Raw genomic sequence first — 22,500 nt, 5'->3', positions numbered from 1 at the left:
GGGCAGGAATGGGCAGGAACGGGCAGGAACCAGAAGGGAATGGGCAGTAACAAGGCGGGAATGGGCAGGAACCAGGAGGGAAATGGGCAGGAACAGGCAGGAATGGGTAAGAACAGGCAGTAATAAGGCAGGAACCAGAAGGCAATGGGCAGGAACAGGCAGGGATGGGTAGGAACAGGCAGTAACAAGGCAGGAATGGGCAGGAACCAGGAGGGAATGGGTCAGGAACAGGCAGGAACAAGGCAGGAATGGGCGGGAACAGGGACAGAGTCAGGGCTGGGTCTCAGCTGTGTGTGCCAAATACCAGGGGGTGCTGGTGACAGTGGGGTGCCCCTGGAAGTGTCCCCCGGTGTCCAGCCCCAGGCGTGGGGCGGCCGGAGCCGATGGCCACAATCTGGCACCGGGGCCGTGCCCGCGGCCACCTGGTGCCAGCCGAGTCCTGGCCCTGCCCCACAATCTGCTCTGCCCCCCCCCCCAGCCCCGGGCAGGCTGCCACCCTGCCCAGCCAGGCCTGGCCAGGGGCCTGGCCCTTCCCCAGGGATTCTTCCCCGGGATGGAGAAGGGGGGGGAGGCGTCTCCAGCCCTCCTCTGCTCCACGACCTTGTGCCCAGGGATCCACAGCCTGGGGGCAAAGCAGGAGCTGGGAGATGTCCAGAGGTACCCAGGGATGGTGGTGTGTCCCCAGACCCCCTGGTATGTCCCCAACCCCTTGGTGTGTCCCCAAGCCTCTGATATGTCCCCAACCCCACTGGCATGTCCCCAAGCCCTGCTATGACCCCAGACCTCTTGTTACATCCCATAAGCCCCCTTGTATGTCCCTAAACACCTCAGCATGTCCCCAAGTCCCCTTGTATATCCCCAAACCCCCCTGACGTGTTCCCCAAACCCCCCTGACGTGTTCCCCAAACCCCTGGTATGCCCCCCAAGCCCTCTGGTATGTCCCCAAACCCCCCTGGTATGTCCCCCAAGCTCCCTGGCATGTCCCCAAACCCACTGACCTTGGCCCTGTGCCCCCCTCCCCACCTGCCCAGGGCCTCCTCCCCTAGCCTGACACCCCCCCCAAGCCCGGGGCCAGTCCCCTCTTCCCACCAGTGCTGGGGAATTCATTAACCAGCCACAGCTGGGCCCTGCTGGGGAGGCCAAGCTGCAAGGAAAATTAACCTCTTCCTGCCCAGCCTCCCAAGCCTGGGATCCCCCCCACTGTCAGAGCTGGCAGAAGAGGATGGTCCCCTCTCAGGGGGTGCTGGGGGGCTTTGCTTCCCAATCCAGGCTTTTATTTGCAAGGGAAGCTGGTGTGTCCCTTCCCCACACAGCCTGGGAGGGCAGGGGGGGCTTTCTTTGCTCACCCCCATGGAGCCCCCCAAGCCTGTGTGCCCTGGGGTTGGAGGGGGTGAGGGTTCATCACTCAGTTCCAGCTTGGCTGAACCTGGGAGCCCCCCCTGCCCACGAATTGGTGCCCCCACCCCAAATCTTGCTGTTCCCCCAGGCCTCAACCACCCCCCAGCCCACCCTGCAGGGTGACCATCTCCCCCTCTCCCTTGGGAGGGAGGGGCAGAAGGACCCAGGCTCCCCCCCCCAGCTCGTTAGAAAGCTTTTATTTCTCTCTATTTACAGACTTCATTAAAAAAAATAAACAACAAATCCCTCCCCTTCCCTCCCTCCCCCTCCACCCCCCCCATGGCACTGCTCACCCACAGCCCTGCCCTGTGGGTGCACAGGGGGCTCCTGACCATGGGGCCAAGCCTGGGACCCCACTCAGGAATGGGGGGGCCCAGGGGGAAAGTGGGACCCCAGGAACCAGCTGGCAGTGCCATCACATTCACATTGACCCCCAAAGCCCCCCCCTCAATGCCACAGGGGGTTGAGCCAAGCTGCCACCGGGACCCCCAGGAGTGCCATGGGGGGTGACCCCATCCCGTAACCCCCTCCTGCCCCCCACGGGGTGGCAGGGAACAGCTCCTGGGGTAGAGCTGCCCCCCACCCTGCCTGCACCCCTTGTCATCCCCCCAGGACTGCTTGTACCCCCCCAGGACTCCCTGTGCCCCCCCCCCAGTGCAAGCAGAGGTTTATGGCTTTCAGGAGTTGGCCCTACTATAAGCAGAGGGGATAAAAAGGGGGGGGGGGGACAAGGGAATCCCCTCAAATATCAGGATCCCTTGAGGTGGGGGGGGTGATGGCTGCTGGGGTGAGGGATGTAAAATCTCATAAATTAAAGAAGATAGAAGTGGGGTTCGGGGGGGGAATTGAGGTGGCCTTCCCCAGGTCAGTGCCAGGATTTTGGGGGCTGAACCCCCCAGATGCATTACCAGAGGAGATTGGGGTTGGCATGGGGAGAGCCCCCCCGAGCTCTCTGCTGCTGTGAGTCTAGGTTTGTCGGGAGGGGGGCAGAGGGGGTTCCCCCACACTCCTCCCCCCCAGCCAAAGCCCTTCTCAAGTTCAAAGCTGGGTGTGAAGGCAACAAAGGGGAGTGGGGAAGGGAGGGGCTCCTCTCTGAGTCCAACATCCTTGTGCAAAGCCCCACGTCCTCCCTGGGGCACCCTGAGCACCCCCAACAGGTGTTTTGGGGGGGGGGAGCAAAAAGGCCCCTAAAAAAGGGGGGAGATTCACCCCCAAAGCCACCCCAAAGCCTCCTGGGGGTCACTGGTTGTCCCCAGGCTGGTACTGGGGCTCGGTGGCGGTGAAATAGTCCTCGAGGAAGGACTGGAGGTACTCGAAGGTGGGGCGTTCCTCGGGCTCCCGCTTCCAGCACTGCACCATCACCTCGTGCAGGGACGAGGGGCAGCTCCCCGGGCACTGCATGCGGTACCCCCGCTCCACCTGCTCCAGCACCTCCCTGTTGTTCATCCCTGTGTGACAGGGACAGCCCTGCTCAGCGAGCAGCACCCCCACAGGACCAGCCAGCGGGGAAACCGAGGCACAGGGCACCCCTTGCCCAGGGAGATCAGCCCCTGTCTGCACCCCAGGGGTGCCCACTGCCCCGGGGAGGCCATACCTGGGTAGGGCACCCGGCCTTTGGTCACCAGCTCCGTCAGGAGGATGCCGAAGGACCAGACGTCCGACTTGATGGTGAACTTCCCAAAAAGCGCGGCCTCCGGAGCCGTCCACTTGATGGGGAACTTGGCACCTGCAGGGAGAGGCAGGAGAGCCATGGCTGGGGCACCCCCCTGCACCCACACCCACGGCACCCAGGTCTGGGGACACCCCACACCCGGGACATCCCGCACATGGAGCTCCCTGTGCTGGGGGTGTCCTGAACCCAGGGTACCCTGAACTGGGGGTGCCCAGCGCTGGGGGCACCCAGCACCCGTGAAACCCTCAGCCTGGGGCACCCCACACATGGGGCACCCAGCACCCAAGGCACCCAGCACTGGGGACACCCTGCATCTGGGGCACCCATCCCCTGGGGCACCCATAAACTGGGGTACTTATAATTTGGGGTGTCCTTCACCCATGATATCCATTCCCTGGGTCACCCATACCATAGGATGCCAATCCACTGGGGTATCACCCATCATCTGAGGCATCCATCACCTAAAATACCTATCCCCTGAAGCACCCATCTTTTGGGGTGTCCATCACCAGGGACACCCATCCCCTGGGGTGCCCATCATCCAAGTTATCCATCACCCAAAATACCCATTTCCTGGGGCACCCATTATCTGGGGTGTCCATCACCCAGGACACCCATCTCCTGGGATACCCATTATTTGGGGTGTCCATCACCAGGCCACCCATCCCTGGGATACCCATTATTTGGGGTGTCCATCACCCAGGATACCCACCCCCCTGGGTACCCATTATTTGGGGTGTCCATCACCCAGGATACCCACCCCCCTGGGTACCCATTATTTGGGGTGTCCATCACCAGGATACCCATCCCCCTGGGATAACCATTATTTGGGGTGTCCATCACCAGGATACCCACCCCCCTGGGATAACCATTATTTGGGGTGTCCATCACCCAGGATACACACCCCCTGGGTACCCATTATTTGGGGTGTCCATCACCCAGGACACCCACCCCCCTGGGTACCCATTATTTGGGGCACCCACTGCCCAGGCCACCCAGCCCTGGGGGGTGACCATTTCCAGGCTGAGGGTGGGACCCAGCAGGGAGGGGGCAGGTCAGGGGTGCCCACCCTGCCGTGCCGTGTACTCGTCATCCTCGATGAGGCGGGCAAGGCCGAAGTCAGCGATCTTGCACACCAGGTTGTCCCCCACCAGGATGTTGGCGGCGCGCAGGTCCCGGTGGATGTAGTTCATCCGCTCGATGTACGCCATGCCCGCCGCGATCTGAGCGGGGGGGGGAAAAGCAGTAAAACCCCCCCAAAAACACCCTCGGGGGGTCCCCCCGCCCTGTGCCAGCCCCCCCCCCACCCTGTGCCAGCCCCCCCCAGTACCTGGGCTGCCATGTCCACCAGCTGGGGCAGCTTCAGGTAGCGACCGTCCCCGTCCTTCAGGAAATCCAGCAGGCTGCCTGCAGGCAGAGGGGGGCCCAGTCACAACACCCCAAAACCCAAGAGTGCCCTCCCCTGCGAGCCCCCCTGCCCAGGACTGTAGCCAAGCAGGGTGAGGCTTGCAGGAGAGGTGGTGGGTCCCCCGGGCAGTGCCCCAGGCTCACCCTGGCTCATGAACTCGGTGACGATGTAGATGGGCTCCTCGGACACCACGGCGTAGAGCTGCACCAGCTTGTCGTGCCGCAGCCGCTTCATGATCTGAGCCTCCTCCAGGAAGGCCTCGGGGGACATGGTCCCCGGCTTCAGCGTCTTCACTGCCACCTTCGTGGTGCCGTTCCATGTGCCTGGGTTTGGGGGCACGGGGTCAGCAAGAGCCCGGGGGACAGCCAGCCCCTGCAGGGCCGGGATGGAGGGGGGTGTGGATGGAGGGTGAGTGGATGGAGGGTGAGTGGATGGAGGGTGAGTGGATGCATGCTCGTGTGGATGGATGGATGGATGGAGGGAGGAGCAAGGAATCAGGGCAAGGCAAGGAAGGGCCATGATCCCACCACACCCCACCCAGGACAAGGGGTCCCACTCACCCCAAGGCTCATCTTCTGATACCTCACCCCATTCCCCGACCATCCATGGGGGATCCTGTGCCAAGCTGCCATCTCCCCCACACCAGTGAGTACCACTTGGCACCTCGTGACTCTCCCTGCCAGGGCAGGACTGGGCTTCTCCTGCCCACCCTGTGCCCCCCTGCCCTGGCCGGCTGGGCCAGCCTTACCCATCCACACGTCTCCGAAACATCCCATGCCGAGTTTCTTGTCCAGGGTGATGGATTCCCGCTCTATCTCCCAGGCGTCCTTAGCTAATCCCAGAGTCTGGGGCTTCATAGTGGGGCACGGGTGGGTGAGCAGATGGCACAACCCGTCGTTATACTCTGCAGGGGGCGAGGGGGGCAGGCAGGGAAGGAGGAGGAGGAGGAGGGAGGGAGGGGGTGCGATGGGATGAATGGAGCATGGGGGTGGGGAGGATGGGGGATGGAATGGAGGATGGGATGAATGGAGCATGCACGCCGAGCGGGGGGAGCACAGGGCACCGCAGGAAGAGGAGGACGAAGGTGGGACCCCCCAGCCTGGTCTTGTGGTCCCATCTGAAATGGGGGGGAGGGCTGCTTGCCCATATATCAAGGAGCATCTTGGAATACCCATTATGATCCCAGAGGACAGGGGATATTTCCCCATGCTGACGAATCGATCTGGCTCAGCCTGTCCCAGCAGACAGGAGCTTTTCCAAGGTGGGTGCCAGGCCTGGGGGTACCCCCGTGTCCCCCCCGCTGCTCACCCTGGCTTGCCCGCCAGGCCCTACCCATCCAGACTTCCCCGAACTGCCCGTTCCCCAGCTTCTTGAGGAGCTGGAGGGACTCTCGGGGGATCTCCCACACGTCTTTGGTTTTGACCGACAGGTCAGCCAGCTTTGGGGTGCCCTTGTGGCACGGCACGGCCAGGCGGCAGCACAGCCCGGCCGCCCGCTCTGCGGCACCGGGGCAGGGGGTCGGTGTGGGCACAGACCCCCACCAGCCCCCTGCCCACCTTCCACCACCCCGGGCATTGCCCAGGATCCTGCATCATCCAGTCACGCCCCAGCATCCACGTACAAAAATGGAGTGCACCCCCTTTTGCCTCCCCCGGGACAGCCCCACACCCCCTCAGCTGGGCTGGACCTCCAACCCCCCCCCAGCCGTGCCCAGGGAATGGGTGAGGCCCACCCAGACCGTCATTGGGTGCTCCCTGTACCCAGGACATGGAAAAGGGGGAGACCCTCAGGGAATCCCCGAACGCCACCACCGCAACAGCCCCCTCCTTCCCCAGTTCCACCCAGTTTGCCCAGCCAGTCTCTTACCAAAGGCTCTCTGGGCTTTCCCTACCCCTCCCATCGCCCCCCCCGCCGTGCCCCCCATCCCACCCTACCTATATAGTGCTGGACCAGCTGCTGGACGGTGTCGAACTGGGCGCGGGTGGTGATGTAGTACCCCCCGCTGTCCAGCTTCCGAATCTTATAGTGCTTCACGTGGTCTCCCTTGGCCTCATCCCAGTCCCGGATGGAGAGCGAGTAGGCCCCTGCGTGGGGGCACAGGTCAGGGAGGGACACGGGGCACACCCGCCGGCGTCCCCGTGCCCGCGCCCGTACCTTTGGTGGTCTCGCTCTCCCGGATGAGGAAGGTGCCCCTGCAGTTGCCGTGGCACAGGAGCTGCCGCTCCGCGTCCTTGCGCCCGATCTTCCCGAAGTACCACCTGCCACGGGGACGGGCTCGGGACCACCCAGGGGCACCCAGGGGGACCCCCACCGGCACCGCGGCGCTGCCAGGGCTCACCGGGACACCCAGGCGGGGTCGGGGTCTGCCCCCACCCCTGTCCCTCTACTCACTCCTCTGCCTGGATGGAATCCACAGGGGCCACGTAGTTGCTGGGGATGTAGCCCGTGGCGCCCGAGCTCAGCGACCTGGCCTCCCACCAGTCCCCCTCCCTGGGGCAGAGGAACAGAGAGTGAGGAGGAGGAGGGGGGACAGACAGACAGACCTGGCCATCCTGCATCCCCTCACCCTTCACACAGCACCCCCAGACCCTGCTCTGCCCCACCCATCTCTGCTAAGCCCGCCCAGCTCGTGACACACGTGGCCCTGGTATCCAACATCGAAGCCAAGACAGAGCTTGTGTTCCCAGCCTGGGTCCTGCAGGGGGTACCCATGGCATGGAGACCCGTCTCTGGGGTGGCAGGGGGGCACTGGGAGCGGCAGGGGGTCCAGGAGGGCTCACGTGTTGTTGATGATGTGGAATTTCTCCCCTTTCTGGAACGTCAGGTCATCCTCCGTGCGGGCCTCGTAGTCGTACAGGGCGATGAAGAGTGTCACCCCCCCGCCTGCAGCACACAGAGGGGACCACAGTGAGCCCCTGCATCCCCTGCACTCCCCGGGGCGCAGCTGGACCCCCCTCCCACCACCCAGCCCCGCCGCTGACCTGTGATGCCCCCGCTCCGCATCTGCAGCGTGTTGGAGCTGAACACGCCCGGCCCCGCCAGCGACGGGGCCGAGGGCACCGCCGGCCCCTGGAAGTTGTTGAAGTCGGGGATGCAGGTGAAGTTGGCCCCAGGCTGGGTGGGATCGGGGTCGTACTGGGAGGGGGGGGGCAGGGAGAAGCTCCCCTCGCCCCCCCCCTGCCCTTTGCCAGCCCCTTTCTCCTTGCAGGGCACGCAGCCCATCCTGGGCACCGCCTGCGGGACAGAGGGCCCGTGACACAGGATTGGGGGCACCGGGGGGCACCCTGCCTGCCCCACGAGGAGCAGGGTCCTTCCTGCCACCCCCCCGGCACGACGCACTGGGTGACATGGGGACACCGGGGTGCTCTGCTGCCCGGGGGTCCCCACGTCCCCCCCAGCACCTGGGGGGGCTCCGTGGTGGCTCCACTCACTGCGAGGGCTCCTCGGGTCACTTCAGCTGCTCCATGTCACCTCGGGGAGGGGAAGAGGCACCTGTGGGCACCAGGGAGGGTGTCAGGCAGAGGGCAAGAGTTTTGCATGGGCTGAAACACCTCTGCAAGGGCTAAAACGCCCCATCAAAGCTGAAACACCCCGTCCAAGAGCTGCAACACCCCACCAAGGGCTGTAACACCCCTACCATGGGCTGCAACACCACTACAAGAGTAGAAATACCCCTGCCATGAGCTGTAACACCCCTGCATGGGCTGAAACATCCCTGCCTTGGGCTCAGACACTCCTGTCACGGGCTAAAATACCCCTGTATGTGCTGAAACACCCTCGCATGGGTTGAATTACCTGCATAGGCTGGAACACCTCTGAACAGGATGCAACACCCCTGCTTTGGGCTGTAACACCTCTGTCATGGGTTATAACACCCCTGCATGAGTTACAACAGCCCTGCATGGCCTGAAGCACCCCTGCACGAGCTGAAACACCCTTGCACGGACCAAAGCACCCCTGCACGGGCTGTAATATACCCCTGCACGAGCTAAAACACCCCTGCACAGACTACAAACCCCCCCTGCATGAGTTAAAATGATCTACATGATCTGCAACACCCCCACAGAGGCTGCAACCCTCCTCCAAGGGCTGCAACACCCCTGCACAGGCTGAAACCACATCCTCGAGCGGGTTTTTCTCTCACTGTGTCCTCCCCACACCGCTCGCCTCCCTTCAAGAGCAGCTGTGTCCCTGGCTGCCCCGAGGCTGGAGGGAGCCAGGGTGGGTGGGGAGGAGCCTCTGAAGCGTCCCTGACCCCACACCCTCTGCTCAGTAGGGAGGAGGTGTTTTGGGGAGGAAGGTCCCTGCTCTTCCGGCCACGAAGGTGTCACAGAGGAGGAGGAAATTGAACCTCTCCCGCCTGTCCCCAGCTCTGTCACTCTGCTGGGTGCTGAACACCCACACCAGTCTGCCCAGTTTGCACTGGGCAGAGCTTTCCACTCTGCAATCTGGCAGAGCTCCAGCTGAGAGCGGAGGGGAGGAGCAGGAAGGTGCCCTGTCCCCTGCGCTCCAGAGAGCAGGAGGAGACGAAGGTTTTGGGGTGGATGAGACGTTTCAGGCGGGTTTCCCTCATCATGGCTACTGATTTCCTTTTCCCTCTGTCAGTGGGGGTGGAAAGAGTCCCAGCTCTCCCCTTCCACCTCCACTTTCAACACCATTGGTGTGTCAAGGCCGTGACCGTTGCTGACGGGGCAATGTTGCCAAATCCGAGAGCGCTCAGCTGGTTGGGGATTTCATTCTTGCTCGCTATTAGTGGCTGTTTCAGCTGATGAACACCCCTGGTTCTCACAAACCTTGTCCCTTCTGTGTGGGAATCACCCACCCACCACGCTCAGAAACTTCCCATTTCGCCGAATTTCGGTGCCGAGCGGGTGGCTCAGAGCTGCCAGAGCTGCCAGCAGGGATGGGGCTGGCAAGGAGCATCTTCCAGGCGAGCCCAAGCCCCCAGTATCACAGCACCGAGGGTTCAGGTGCTGTGCAGCAGCGTTGCACCCACTCTTCCCCTTCCACGGGCTCCCACAGCCCCCCGAGCCCATCACAGAGTGTCCCAGAGCCGTCCCCCCGCGCTGTCCATGGGGAGGGGACGCAGCTGGCGCCGTGTCCGGTGGCTCCGCGCTGGCACCTGGCTCCAGCTCTCCCGAAAAGGAGCTACTGGGAGCCCGGGAGCAGATGGCAACTGAGCCCTTCCCGCCCCGGCTCCACCGGCACCGGTCCCAGCTCCCGCCCCGCGCTGAGACCCGGCCAACTCGTCACCCCCCGTCCTGCAGGGCACGGCTGGGCACGGAGCAGCCGCATCCCTGGCTGCCCATCCATCTGCTCCCCGGCCCCATGGGACACGGGGCGGCTCGGCCCCATCCCCAGCTCCTGGACGGGGCACAGTGTCCCCTGCACGCGCCACTGTGGCCCCTGTGACCCATGATGTCACCTCCGTCCCCTTGTGAAGGAGGGCTCAGGCTCCGGGGGGGGGCAGCTGCGTGGAGCAGGGAATGTCACACGTGCTTGGGGACAAGCCACGGTGGCATTGGCCAGGCTGAGGGTGCCATGACCCCCCCTGCCCCGGGCACGGGGGCAGCTGCCAGAGGAACTCCCATGGCACCTACACAGCGGGAAGAGGAAGCTGCAGGAGCCCGGCACGGGGGAGGAGGGGCAGCCAAGGGGAACCTCTGGGCTGGCAGGACCCCAGGCCTTGGGGATGGTGGTAGTTGGGGGGGCCAGGCAGGAACCACAGCGGGGCTGCAGCCTTTTGGGTACCCAGTGCCCCATGCCCTGACCCGCCCCCTCACCCTGCACAGCCCCCACATTCCGGTGGCTCTCACAACCTGTTCCCAGGGAAGAGGAACCGAGAGGGCTGCAGAGCCCAGCTGGGGTTCCTCTGTCACCCCACGGCTCTGGAGGTGCCTGGTCCCAGGGGGGAAACTGAGGCACGAGGCAGCTGCAGCCCAGAAGGGGAAGGTGCCTCTTTTTAGGACACAGGAGTCTGAGACATGTTCCCAGCCCATGTCCATGACCCCACAGACCTGGGGAGGGGATGAGAGGATACATCTGCCTCGACTGTCTGCTCCTCATCCTGCTGTGGTAGCAGATGGTGGTGTGTCCCTGCCCCTTCCCCACTGCCCCCAGCTCCTTTCCCACTGCCCCCAGCTCCTTTCCAGCCCTGCATCCCAGAGCAGGAGCCCTGCTCCTGCTCCAGCCCTCCCAGTTCACTCAGGGCCTGGTGAGTCCCCTGTGGCTCCCAGTGGGAGCAGGTTCCTTGAGAACAAGGGGTGCAAGGAGGGATGACACCCCATCCCCTGCATGCCCACGAGAAGGACAGGGCTCGAAGCTGCCCCCCAAAACCTGCTGTGCTGGCCAGGCCTGACCAGTGCTTGGCCAGCATCACCCCGTGCCAGCCCCAGGAGGTGGCAGGGCCATTCCCTGGGGTAAAAGAGGCCGCCCCCCAGAAGTGAGCTGCTGCACAAGCCTACCCACCAGCCACCAGGCCAAGGGCAGGGGGGTCTCCTTGCCCCCTGCCAAGGAGGAGATGCCCAGGAGTGAGGCAACCCCCCTTCCCCAGCCTCCCAGCCCCATCGCTGGCTGGGAAAGCAGGATTTCCGCTGGAAGAAGAGCAATTCCCGGATCCAAGGGGCTGCAGGGGCGGAGGGAGGGAGCCGGCCAGGGCTCCAAATACAATGTCCCGGGAGGAGCGGGGTGGGGAGGGAATTGTGCAGGGCAGGAAGCGGCGAGTTCCTGTCCCTCCTTGGGACACACCAAGGACCTGGGACGAGGCAGAGCTGCAGGGAGCGGGGGGAGCACCCGCTCCGGCCAGAGCCTGAGCCCCTGACTGTTCCCGCAGCCCCAGCCAGGGATTGCTCAGCCCCCGGAGCGCTGGCTGGGCTGGCAGCCCACGGACACTCGCGGGGCTGAGGGCACAGGTGTGTGTCCCCATCCCGCTGTCCCGGAGTGCCGTGACCTGTCCCCTCCCCAGCGCGGGGGTCCGGCGCGGGTGAAGGCACCGCGTGTCCCCGCAGGCTCCCGACGCGGTGTCACAGCCATCAGTGCCGGCACAGCGAGCTGGAGCCGGCGGGTGCCCCCAGCCCTCCCCACGCCACAGCCCCCGCTGACCCGCTGCCCCCCAGCACGGCGAGGACGGGGGTCTCCTCCCACCCCAAGGCATTGCCTGGGGGGAGCAGTGAGGGCAGAGCCCAGGCAGGGCCCCCAAAAGCCCCGCACGGGGGTCACGGGGCCCTCCATCCCCAAAGCTCGGTGCCCATCCCACCCGGGACCCAGAGCCACCCCACACCTGGGGGGATCATCCCTCAGCACCTCCCCAAACACACAACAAGGGGATTAAGAGACCCCCCACTTTACAGGGGTGAGCCCCCCACCACCCTGCACCGTGCCCCCCACGCATCCTCCCCTACCGTCAGCGCTCCCGCTCCGCCTGGCATGGACCCCCCGCTCCCGAGCTGCTCCCGACGGGACCCCCGGCCGGGGTGCCACGGCAGCACCCGCTTCTCCCGGCGCCGGGGGCCGGGGTGTCGAGGCGGGGGCCGTGGGAGAGCGGGAGAGCGCCCGGCCGTGTGCTTCCCGTGTCTCTTCGGCGGCTCTGGCAGCCGAGCAAGAGCTTCCCCTCCCCTCGCCCCCCCTTCCTCCCCGCGCTCCCAGCGATGGTTCATTGTACCAGCCAGCCCGGCCGGGGCGGCTGCTGGATCACCGGCGGGATCGCCCTCCGGATCACCTGGATCGCCCCCTGGATCGCCCTCCGGCGCACTCGCTGAGGACCCGTGGGGGTGGTATAGCAGGACACAGGGTGGCATTGGGGTGTCCCTGGTCCCCAGCAGCACAAGGGGACACTGGCATGGATCCCCTGGCTCTGCCTTATGGGATTTATGGGATGTGTGTGGGGATCCAGCCTGTGCCAGGGTGGGGGGCTGCCTGCACTCATCCCCAGAGATCCTGGCACGGCTTCCCTGAGCCCCCGAGCCAGGCAGGGCGCACGGATTGCACACGGGGGGCTGTGTCCCTGCGAGGGACAGGGACAAGGTGCCCGTCTGGTGGCAGAGCACACACAGCAGCCACGTGGCACAGGGGCTCTCGGGGCAGGGCAGAGCCCACCCTGCCCCAGCACTGTGTTCCAGGGGGGTCCTACTGTCCCCCCAAGATGGGGACCAGCTCCCAGCTGGCTCAAGCCAGTGCTGTGGCCATCGACAGCCCACCAGACATCACCCCCCTTACTTACCCCTTCTCCAGATGAAGCTGCTGGTGGGATGACCCCAAGATTTGGCACCTGTCACACCAAGCCACAAACCTCAGTGGGCTCTGGGAGAGGGGAGGAGACCCCCAGCACCCTGCCTGAAACCCCCTCAGGATCCCAGCCCAGATCACTGAGGCACCCACCTGCAAGAGAGCACTTCAGGCCTTTGGCACCCTGACCCCCAGATCGAGGGGTTCTCGATGGGGCCCCTCACTGGGGGAACACCCTGTGCAAACCAGGGGTGCAGGGAAGCCTCCCCTCTATATCAGAACCTCCCTGGATGGAAATACCCTCCCCAGCTCCACCGAGCCCCACCCTGCACACCCCCCAGCCCTCCCTCCCCCCACCACAGGGGACAGGGGTATTTTTGGGTGTCCCCCTGCTGCAGTTTCCGGTGTGGGGCTGTGCTCTCAAGGGGGGGGTGAGGGTGCACGGGGTGGGATGGGGGCTCTGGTCACGCTCCAGCCTGGAGCTGCTGCATCCTGGCTCTGCCACCCTGTTTCCCCACACAGCTGAGCTGGAGAGGGGTCCTTCCTCATCTCTCCAGAGCCTTCCTCCTCCTCCTCCTCCTCCTCCTCCTTGTCCTGTGGTTAACCCTCGCAGGGTGACCTCTTTCCTCTGTGACACTAAGTCTGGCCCTGATGTTTCCTGTTCTCACAGAGGGGCCGGGGCTGGTGGAGGTCCTGGGTGCCCACCAGGATGGGGACCTGCCCCCCCACACTGGTGGCACCCTCACCTTGTCACCTCCCACCTCATCCTGGGAGCACAGCTCCCCTTTAATCTTGGATTTGGGGGCTCTGGGACTTGCTGAGGGGGGATTCAGACCCTGCTGGGGATGGAAACAGCCCTGTCAGTGTCCCTGGGAGGGGATGGAAACAGCAGGGACAGCAGGGACAGGGACTGCTCACCTGTGGGGCCATGAGCCCCTCCAGCCTCCCAGAACCCTCCCCTCTCCCCTTGGGGCTGGCTGTGGGGTTCCTACATCCCCTTGCGCCCCATGATTGGCTCCGATCCCCCCAAAAAAGAGTTCCCAGTGCTCCCAGTCCCAGGACCTGCCTCGGTAAGGCCAAACTGCTCACAGCCCTGACCCTGTGCTGTAGGTGCTGCCCCTTGCCCCTCACCCTGGCATCAGGGCTGCTTGGCAAAGACCCCAAGGAGGTCTCCCTTTGCAGCCCAGGAGGGGACACACAGCCCTGAGCACCCCACTTTGCTCTCCATTTCTCCCACCCGGATGCAGAAGAAGGGATCAGCTGTGACGACCCACCCTTAAGGGGAAGGAAGCCTGTTTTGATGAAAACCCAGTTTTACTAATTCGTATATTCTGCATTAGGTGGGATAAGGCAGTACTTGAAAAAAGGTTTGTAAGAAGAAGCTGTCTCTGCTTTCAACTGATTTTTCTGCCTGGAGATCCTGGTGATATTACAGTTACCAGGAGCCCTTGCTGTTTGCAGGAGAGAAGGGCCTGTGGCTAACCCACTCCTTACTTTCTGTGCGGGGTATTTGGGATCTTGAGGCTGATTTCAACCTGTTTGAATGTATCAACACATAAAATAAAGCAGCCAGAGCTTTAACCATCAAGTCAACATCAAATCTGGAAGGAAGCCTGGTTGACCCCAAGCCGGAGGGTCCCCACGGATCCATCCAGCCTGCACCTCCCACGTGCTGCTGGAGGTGTTTTGGGGGGCCCCTCCTGCGCCTCCCATCCCCTGCAGCACCCGGCGTTGTTCCATCTGCCCTGCCGGGACACGCTCTCCCCGCCGAGCACCCCGAGGGTGCCCGTCCCCCCGCCAGGCACCACATGATGCCGGTTCCTTCCCTCCTCCGGGGAGGGCCCGGACTCCTGCATTGGCTCCGGCGGGTTTCGCTGCCGCCGGCTCCGGATTAAAGCTGAGGAGGCGGCTCCGGGCGAGCCGGGGAGGTGAGGATGGGTTTTCTCCGCTGGCTCGTGGCCTCTGCGCTCTGCGTCTTCATCTGGGGTGAGTCTGGACCCCCCCTCTCATGGCACTGTCCCCACTGGGGGCACCACGGGGGTGGGAGGGAGGTGGGAGCACCTCAACAGGTTCCCCCCCCACCCGCGCTGCGCGGCGGGGCAGGCTGGAGATTTGGGAAGTGGTTTCATTGCTCGTTGGGTCCTAAAGTTTGCGGTTCCTCCGAGGCAGAGTTGGGGTGGGGTGGCAAAGAGGGGGGGACGTGCCTTGAGGGTTTGGTGAGGGTGAGGGGAAGAAAACATGGCTAAACTATGGCTTTAACCCAAGGTGTTTAACCTAAGGAAGCAGGGGAGAGGGGATGGGGGTGACAGGGGACTGTGCCCCTGTGGGACCCCCTTTCTGTGTGGCTGTAAGCAGGGTTGTGGGGTCACTGCTCCCCCCACCCCGGGCACTCTCTGTGGGGGCACAGGGTGTGATGGGCACCCACGGGATAGCCTGGGGTGCAGTGGGGGGCTGCCTGGCCCTGGCTCCCCCCGGTTTGGGGTTCGGGGTTGGTCCTGGGGCAGGTGCTGCCGGTTGCTCCCGGCGAGGAGGAAGATGCTGACGTAGGGAAAGGCCCGTTCCCAGTGGCGGGTGTGTTGGCGTGGCTTGGGGTTGCACAAGCTGGGAGCCCTCAGGGAGGTTGGGGAGGTCACTGGGAGATGCCAGGTGGGATCAGTCAGCTCCCTGGCACCCCTCAACCACGCTATGTGTGTTGGGGACAGCTTGGCTGTGTCCCCCCTTGGAAACATCACCCAACGCCACGGCCACCCATGCTGGGGGTGACACTGGGGCATCACCCCAACAGTCATCCCAGGAACTGGGGTTCCCTGGGGGTGCAACAGCGCAGGGCTCACCCCAGTGTCGTGGCAGGTTGTGGCATGGTGGTGACCCTGGATCTGGCCCTGGGAAGGTGTCAGTGCCTTGGTGTCCCGTGGATATGCCACCGGTGGGCTCGGGGAGTTCTTTTGGCCAAGCAGGGGGGCCCCAAGTTGCAGGGAAGGAGACACTGGCTCAGGACATCTCCTGTCCCCAACTCAGCTTGGGGGGACACACAGAGCCCCCCCTCACCCCTGCCCCTCTCTGCCTTCCAGGACAGGACTATGTGCTCTCCCGCCCACCCCCTCAGTTTGGCTCCATCTACCACGTCCGAGGTAACAGGACCACACAACCCCCTTTGCTGGGGGGGAGCAGAGGATGCCCAGCACTGGGCAGGACCAGGCTGTCCCAGTGCCAGACTGGGGCAGCTTTCCACAGCCAAGTGCCTCTCCCTGTCCTGTCGCCCGTGGGGACAGTGGCTTGGTGAGCTGCAGGCTCTTGGGGGCCCAGGGAGGGATGTCAGGGTGCTGAGGCTTTGGGGCTGACCTGTCTGGGGGGGCTCACAGGGGTCATTAAGCTGCCCTATGCTGAGATCGAGGAGCCCTTCGAAGCCTGGTACAACCTGACAGGGAACAAGAGCCGGATCCAGTATTATGGAGGTAAGAGGTGGGCACCCACCTGCTCCAGCTGCGCCCACCCTGCGCTGGCAGGACCACCCTGCCTCAGCTTCCCGTCCCCACGGGCACAGGGCAGGTCATCACCTACCAGCTGGCAGCGGTGAAGCCCTATGGGATGAGGTACAAGATCACCCCAGAGACCACCGAGAAGGAGGTGAATGCCAGGAAATGCTTCCAGCTGCCCGGCTCCGAGGAGGATGTGGTGAAGGCTCAGAGCGTCTTCCCCAACATGAAAGGCTTTAAGGTGGGAAACGCCAGAGCCCGGATCTGCCCCGCTGCCCGGAGCACGTGCAGGCTGTGGGAAGGGGTGCTGGGAGATGCTCCTCTCCGTCCAAGGGGTGCAGGGTGCTGGGACAGGCCAGGACGTGCCCCCCCACACACCCCAGGGCGCAGGGAGGGTCACTTCCCCACCCGGATTGGGACCGGACCGCCGGCTCCTTTCCCAACTCCAGCAGCCGTGTCAGGACGTGCCACATCCCACACGAACGCCGGCGTTTCGGCACCGTTTGGGCAAGTCTCTGCAGGGCGGCTCAGCTCCCGCTGGCCCCAGGTTCTGACAGGGCTGGGCACAGCACGTGATCGCTGGGGACAGCAGGCTGCCACCCAGCTGGGCACTGCCCGCAGGGAGAGAGCTTGGAAACACTCGGGAAAAACCTGGAAGCTCTTTAGCCTTTGGAAGCCAGACCTCCCGCTGTGGGTGCACACAGAGTGCTCTGCACAGTGGGGTGTCCCCAGGGCACCGCTGAGCCAGATGGGGGGGTCTGCCCTGTGTGGCACCCCAAATCCTTGCCCACGGTTTGCATCCCACTTGTGGGTGTGTGCTCATGGCCATGGAGCCTCCGGATCCAGGTGGAGAGCCCGGTGTGTGCACTGGGAGCACTGGGCTGTGTGAGCACTGGGAGCACCGCCGAGCCAAATGGGGGGGGTCTGCCCTGTGTTGCTCCCCAAATCCTTGCCCCAGTTTCCATCCCAAGCATGTGCTTATGTCCATGGAGCCTCTGGATCCAGCCAGTGTGTGTGCTGGGAGCACTGGGCTGTGCAAAGGGGCCGGGTGGGGAGGGGGACGCCTCGGGGGGGTTGGGGAGCCCTCCCTGATGCCGTGTCCCCCCCAGTTCCTGCGGGAGGAGTACTACCAGGGCCGGTACTGCGCCGTGTGGCAGAACAGCACCCGCTGGGCGCAGAAGAAGAACGTCTACACCCTGTGGGTCACCAACTCCAGCTGCGGGGTGGCCCCCGTGCACTACGAGATGCGGGGCTACAACAGCCTGCTGGGCTCCCACTACGACAAGTACGAGATCGACTACACCGACTTCGACAACAGCTACCCCCCCTCCGTGTTCGACCTCCCCGCCAACGGTGAGCCAGGGAGGGCCCCCCTGCCCTGCCCTGCCCTGCCCTGCCCTGCCCTGCCCTGCCCTGCCCGCGGGGCTCGGGCTGACGGTGTCCCCTCCCTGTCCCCAGTGACCACGTGCGGGGTGCTGCCGGGGGCCGCGGCGGAGCACCGGGTGCTGGCAAACCCCATGGAGGACCTGGTGGGGCGGCACCAGCCCTGGGCACACCAGGCTTTCCACGAGTACCGGCGGCGGCTGGGGCGGCAGTACAGCTCCGTGCGGGAGCTGGAGCACAGGCAGAGCGTCTTCGTGCACAACATGAGGTACAGGCAGGCGGGGGAGTGGGTGATGGCTCTCTGGGGGTGCTCCTCAGCCCGAGGAGGAGGTGGCAGTGCCAGCCTGTGCTGTCCCCGCCGTGCCCCAGGTTCGTGCACTCCCGGAACCGCGCCGCGCTCTCCTACACGCTGGCCCTGAACCACCTGGCCGACCGCACGCCCCAGGAACTGGCAGCCCTGCGGGGCCGCCGGCGCAGCGGGGACCCCAACAACGGGCAGCCCTTCCCCGCCCACCTCTACACCGGCCTCATCCTGCCTGAGAGCCTCGACTGGCGCATGTACGGTAGGTGTGGGGTTGGGGGGACCCAACCCGGTCCAACTGAGACCCCCCTGCTCCCTGTCACTGCACTGAGGAGCCTGTGGGGCTTTGCTGCTTCTGGGGGTCCACATCTCCCCGTGGTCCCTGCTCTGCTCGGCAGCTGGATCAAAGCTGGGTTTCAGCCGGGCTCTGTGAGGGTGCTGAGGCACTGGGATGGGCTGTACAGAGATGCCTCATTCCTGGAAGTGTTCAAGGCCAGGTTGGATGGGGCTTGGAGCAATCTGGTCTAGTGGAAGGTGTCCCTGGCCGTGGCAGGGGGTGGAACAGGATGAGCTTTAAGGTCCCTTCCAGCCCAATCCATTTTGGGATTCTGTGATTAAAGGCAGCTGGGTCAGCACTTGGCCCTCATTCAGTCTGGTGCTCCAGGGACAGGTGTGACATCTGAAGCCACATCCTTCCCTCACAACTCCATCAGCTGGGAGTGACACCCCCAGAGCTTGCCCCAGCCCAAGGGCGGGGATCCCAGTTTTGCTGGTGCATTCCCCACCTTTCCTGATTAACACCAAGCCCTGGCTGTGCTGCCTCTGGAACTCACCTCCTGCCTCAGTTTCCCTCCCACCTGCCCCCATCCCTCGGTGCCCACCCAGTTTCTCACCCCCCACCCCGCTGTCCCCAGGCGCCGTCACCCCCGTGAAGGACCAGGCTGTCTGTGGGTCGTGCTGGAGCTTCGCCACCACGGGGGCCATGGAAGGTGCCCTGTTCCTCAAGGTGGGAGCGGGGCTGTGCCCCACGGGGGTGGACGGGGTGCCTGCAGGGCGTGTCCCCCCCACAGACCGGCGTGCTGACCCCCCTGTCCCAACAAGTCCTCATCGACTGCTCCTGGGGCTTCGGGAACTACGCCTGTGACGGGGGGGAGGAGTGGAGAGCCTATGAGTGGATCAAGAAACACGGTGGCATCGCCAGCACCGAGTCCTACGGCACCTACAAGGGACAGGTAGGGGTGGGTCCATGTCCTTGACAGAGTCCCTAGTGTCTTGGAGCTTAAAGCCACGGTGGGACCCACCTCGATGGGTCAAAGGCACTAGCAGGCTCTGGAGGTGTGGATGTCACCTCATCCCCAAGGCAGCAGGCTCCTGTGGTTCAAAGCACAGTCCAAAGCCAAGCCCCAGGGCTCAGCTGGGCAGTTTCATCACTGTGTGCCTCAGTTTCTCTTCTTGCAAAACAGGGACAAGGCTCCTCCACCCATGGGTGGTGCTGTGGGTCACTCCGTACCCTGGGGAGCAGGGATGGAGCAAAGCTGCCTGGGGACAGGGATGTGGCTGCATGACACAGGCAACAGCCCCCCCGGGGCTTGGGGTGCAGAGCCAGCTCCCTGTGCAACTGGGAAAACATCCCCACCACCCTGGGCTTGGGAGCACAGCGGGAACGCTGTCACAGCCCAAACCCCGGATCGCTGGGAAGAGGTCCACGGGGAGCAGGCAGGGTGGGCACGGGGAGAGGGACCAGGGCGTGCTGCTGACAGTCTGTGTGTCCCCTGGGTGTGTAGAACGGTTTGTGCCACTACAACCAGTCGGAGATGCTGGCCAAGATCACAGGCTACGTCAACGTCACCTCGGGCAACATCACGGCCGTCAAAGCCGCCATCTACAAGCACGGCCCCGTGGCCGTGAGCATCGACGCCTCCCACAAGAGCTTCTCCTTCTACTCCAACGGCATCTACTACGAGCCCAAGTGCGGTGAGTCGGGTGGCACACGGGGCACAGCGGGACCTGGGTGCCCAGGGAATTGCCAGGACAGCCAGTTCCCATCCTGGCAGTCCAGGGAAGGGTGGAGGGGACCGGCCCTGTGGTGCTCTGTGGGCAGCCCTGGGAGCAGGGGTGCTCTCCAGGTTGGGATGTTCGCTGGACAGGGATCCTCTCCACACAGGGAGGTCACCAGGCAGGAATGGTCTCTGGACAGGGATGCTCTTAGGTCAGGGGTGCTCTCAGGGTGCTCTCAGGTCAGGATCTCTCTCTATGGGTAAGGATACTGTCCATACAGGGTTGCTCTCCAGACAGGAATCCTCTCCACACAGGGATGGTCTTCAGACAGGAATGCTCACTAGACAGGGATGGTCACCAGACAGTAATGGTCTCTGGACAGGGATGCTCTTAGGTCTGGGGTGCTCTCTGGATAGGGATGTTCTCTGGATACAGGTGGTCTCCAAACAGGGATGCTCACTGGATAAGGATGCTCTCTGACAAGGATAATCACTGTACAGGGATGTTCTCCAGACAGGGATGCTCTTAGGTCAGGGATGCTCTCTAGATGGTGATGATAACTGGGCAGGGATGCTCTTAGGTCAAGGATGCTCTCCAGACAGGGATGCTCTCTGAACAGGAATGCTCTCCAAATGAACCCTCTCCCACGTCATTCCCTGCAGACAACACACCAGGATCTCTGGACCATGCAGTGCTGGCCGTGGGCTATGGGGTCCTGCAGGGAGAGACCTACTGGCTCATCAAGAACTCCTGGTCCACCTACTGGGGCAACGACGGCTACATCCTCATGGCCATGAAGGACAACAACTGCGGCGTGGCCACCGAGGCCACCTACCCCATCCTGGCCTGAGCCACCCCGGCCCTGTGGGGACAGCCCTCGGTGACACTCTGGGCACCCAGCCCTGGATCAGCCCCTTCGGTGGAGCCCCCAGGCAGCAGGAAGCAGGACAGGGCCAGGGGGTGCTGGACACGGGGCAGGATGGGGACCCAGCAGTGGGCTGGCCAATAAAGACACTGGAAAAATACCGGATGGCTCCTACAGCAGGGATTCAACTGCTGCCCACCCAGCTGTGCCCCCTGTGCAGACCCCCGTGACACATCCTGCCCCCAGGCTGGTTTTTCTTGGTCCTGTGGGACCCCAGGGGCCTCCCAGGGAGGGGACCTGCCTGGCAGAGCCAGCTGGCTCTCACAGCCCGTCCCAGACACCCGGGGCGAGGGGAGCGGCTTTTCCAGCCCTGTCTCTGAGGTGGAGCACAAACAACCCCAGGGATTTCTGCTGAGATGAGAAATTCCTGGCGTGGGGTGTCAGGGAGGGGGGGAGGCATCCACCCTCTGCCCCACTGCCCTGGTCCCTGTTGTGGCTGTGGGTGGGGACGTCACCGGGGTGTTTGCCAGTGTCACCCTTCACCCCCTGGGGCTGCTCCCCCTTTACCCCGTGGCCATGGCTCAGCTGGGAGCTCCTAGTTTGGGATCAAGCCATCCTGGAGAACGGGATCAGTGCATGAGGATACTAAAACAGGGTGGGAAGTTCTCCCTGCCCTCAGCCTGGTGGTCTCCCATCTTTGCTGGCGCATCCTCAGGGCAGGATGCACGTTTGCAGTGGTGGGCTGTGATGGTTTTTCAGGCTTTTCATAGATTTCAGTTTTTTCACAGTTTTTTCAGGCCAGATCATTAAATTTCCTAGGCTTTTCTCCAGTATAACCTGAGTATCTCCTGAATATTCCTGAATATCCTGAATATTCTCCACTATAACCTGAATATCCCTCCCAGAGAATAAAAAACAAAACCAAAAACATCGGGAGGGGGGGAAAGCAAAACAATAACTTGCACTTGGATAACATTTTGGAAGACCTGCTTGAGTCAGGCTTGGTATCACGACTTCAAAAGCTGTTCATCACTGCCCAGGAATGATTGGGATGCATCATCCCAGCCAGTCATTCGGAGGGTCAGTGCTCAGGCACTTCATCTCTTGTTTTGCCTTCAGCACTCAAACCTCCACGGGTCCCTGGGGAGGTGCTGCAGCCCGGGGGGGCACCAGCCCAGCCCTGCACCCCGGGGTGCAGCCCAGTCCAGCCCAACAAGACCCCGCAAAGCCCTTATCAGCTTTGTTTGGGGCTCGTTGTCACCTTGGGCTGGGGGCCAGCTGGACACGTGGCAAGTGGGAGGGGTGAAGGCCACTCTGCACCCGCTCCTCCCCAGGGCTGTTTTGCCATGTTGCTCCCGACATTTCATCTGCATTTTTCCCCCTTTTTCCAATGAAACCCCCTCTAATCGCAGCCCTGGCCTTGCCCTGATGGTGTATCCGTAAGGATGCAGGGGTGCAAACAGCCCCCACCTCCCCATCTTTCTGTCTCTCCTTTGGTGGGGTCGCCTTGGCTCCTGTCCCACCCCAGGGGGGCTCTGGGGTGCCTGGGTGGGTGTCACTGCACCCCATTGCCCCCTCGGTTGCTGCAGATGCTCCCCCTGCTCGCAGCGGATCCTGGCTGGCAAAGTGCCACACCGGGGATGGGTGGGGGCACAGGGACACCCCCAGCACCCATCCCCAAACCCCCAATCCATGGGGCACCCACAGGGGCCGGGGTCCCACCCTGACCCCCCCTCCCCAAGCCCCACCAGCACACGGCATCAGCACCCACCCTGG

General features: G+C 63.7%; 2 protein-coding genes across 4 annotated transcripts; one reads left to right on the top strand and one right to left on the bottom strand.

Annotated features, from left to right (window-relative positions):
- Nucleotides 1-1,682: 1,682 nt before the first annotated feature.
- FGR (FGR proto-oncogene, Src family tyrosine kinase) lies at nt 1,683-12,004 on the bottom strand. Of its 3 annotated transcripts, none has more exons than XM_039381288.1 (13): nt 11,879-12,004; nt 7,880-7,970; nt 7,460-7,712; nt 7,259-7,361; nt 6,870-6,968; nt 6,633-6,736; nt 6,413-6,562; nt 5,811-5,975; nt 4,622-4,801; nt 4,401-4,477; nt 4,140-4,293; nt 2,993-3,124; nt 1,683-2,846 (listed from the first exon to the last, which is right to left on the bottom strand). In XM_039381288.1, exons 3-13 carry the CDS (start codon nt 7,698-7,700, stop codon nt 2,638-2,640), a joined length of 1,614 nt encoding a protein of 537 aa, XP_039237222.1. In that variant the 5' UTR covers nt 7,701-7,712; nt 7,880-7,970; nt 11,879-12,004; the 3' UTR covers nt 1,683-2,637. The 3 variants fall into 3 exon arrangements, with proteins under 3 accessions (XP_039237222.1, XP_027596146.2, XP_039237223.1); XM_027740345.2 differs by having other exon boundaries at nt 7,910-7,970; XM_039381289.1 differs by lacking the exon at nt 5,811-5,975 and having other exon boundaries at nt 7,910-7,970.
- Nucleotides 12,005-14,620: 2,616 nt separating this feature from the next.
- LOC113997989 (digestive cysteine proteinase 1-like) lies at nt 14,621-21,374 on the top strand. The gene is made up of 11 exons (XM_027740280.2): nt 14,621-14,687; nt 15,773-15,832; nt 16,064-16,156; nt 16,246-16,418; nt 17,287-17,530; nt 17,636-17,828; nt 17,930-18,123; nt 18,776-18,867; nt 18,932-19,093; nt 19,646-19,835; nt 20,522-21,374. Exons 1-11 carry the CDS (start codon nt 14,636-14,638, stop codon nt 20,707-20,709), a joined length of 1,641 nt encoding a protein of 546 aa, XP_027596081.1. The 5' UTR covers nt 14,621-14,635; the 3' UTR covers nt 20,710-21,374.
- The last annotated feature ends 1,126 nt before the right edge of the window (nt 21,375-22,500 follow it).

This window comes from Pipra filicauda, unplaced genomic scaffold (assembly GCF_003945595.2).
Source record: "Pipra filicauda isolate LSUMZ 115617 unplaced genomic scaffold, ASM394559v2 scaffold219_size1829416_pilon, whole genome shotgun sequence".
Lineage (NCBI taxonomy): Eukaryota > Metazoa > Chordata > Aves > Passeriformes > Pipridae > Pipra > Pipra filicauda.
The sequence above is the reverse complement of the archived record's forward strand: the minus strand, read 5'-3'. Positions and strand labels throughout refer to the sequence as shown.

Bases quoted from the DNA above. Each gene is read 5' to 3' on its own strand.
- LOC113997989 (XM_027740280.2), top strand. From the start codon at position 14,636: ATGGGTTTTCTCCGCTGGCTCGTGGCCTCTGCGCTCTGCGTCTTCATC. The intron at 17,829-17,929 runs GTACAGGCAGGC...GCCGTGCCCCAG, and splicing joins GTCTTCGTGCACAACATGAG to GTTCGTGCACTCCCGGAACC. The intron at 18,868-18,931 runs GTGGGAGCGGGG...TCCCCCCCACAG, and splicing joins AAGGTGCCCTGTTCCTCAAG to ACCGGCGTGCTGACCCCCCT.
- FGR (XM_039381288.1), bottom strand. From the start codon at position 7,700: ATGGGCTGCGTGCCCTGCAAGGAGAAAGGGGCTGGCAAAGGGCAGGGG. The intron at 6,563-6,632 runs GTACGGGCGCGG...GCCCCCACGCAG, and splicing joins GGAGAGCGAGACCACCAAAG to GGGCCTACTCGCTCTCCATC. The intron at 4,294-4,400 runs GTACTGGGGGGG...CCCCCCGCTCAG, and splicing joins TGGTGGACATGGCAGCCCAG to ATCGCGGCGGGCATGGCGTA.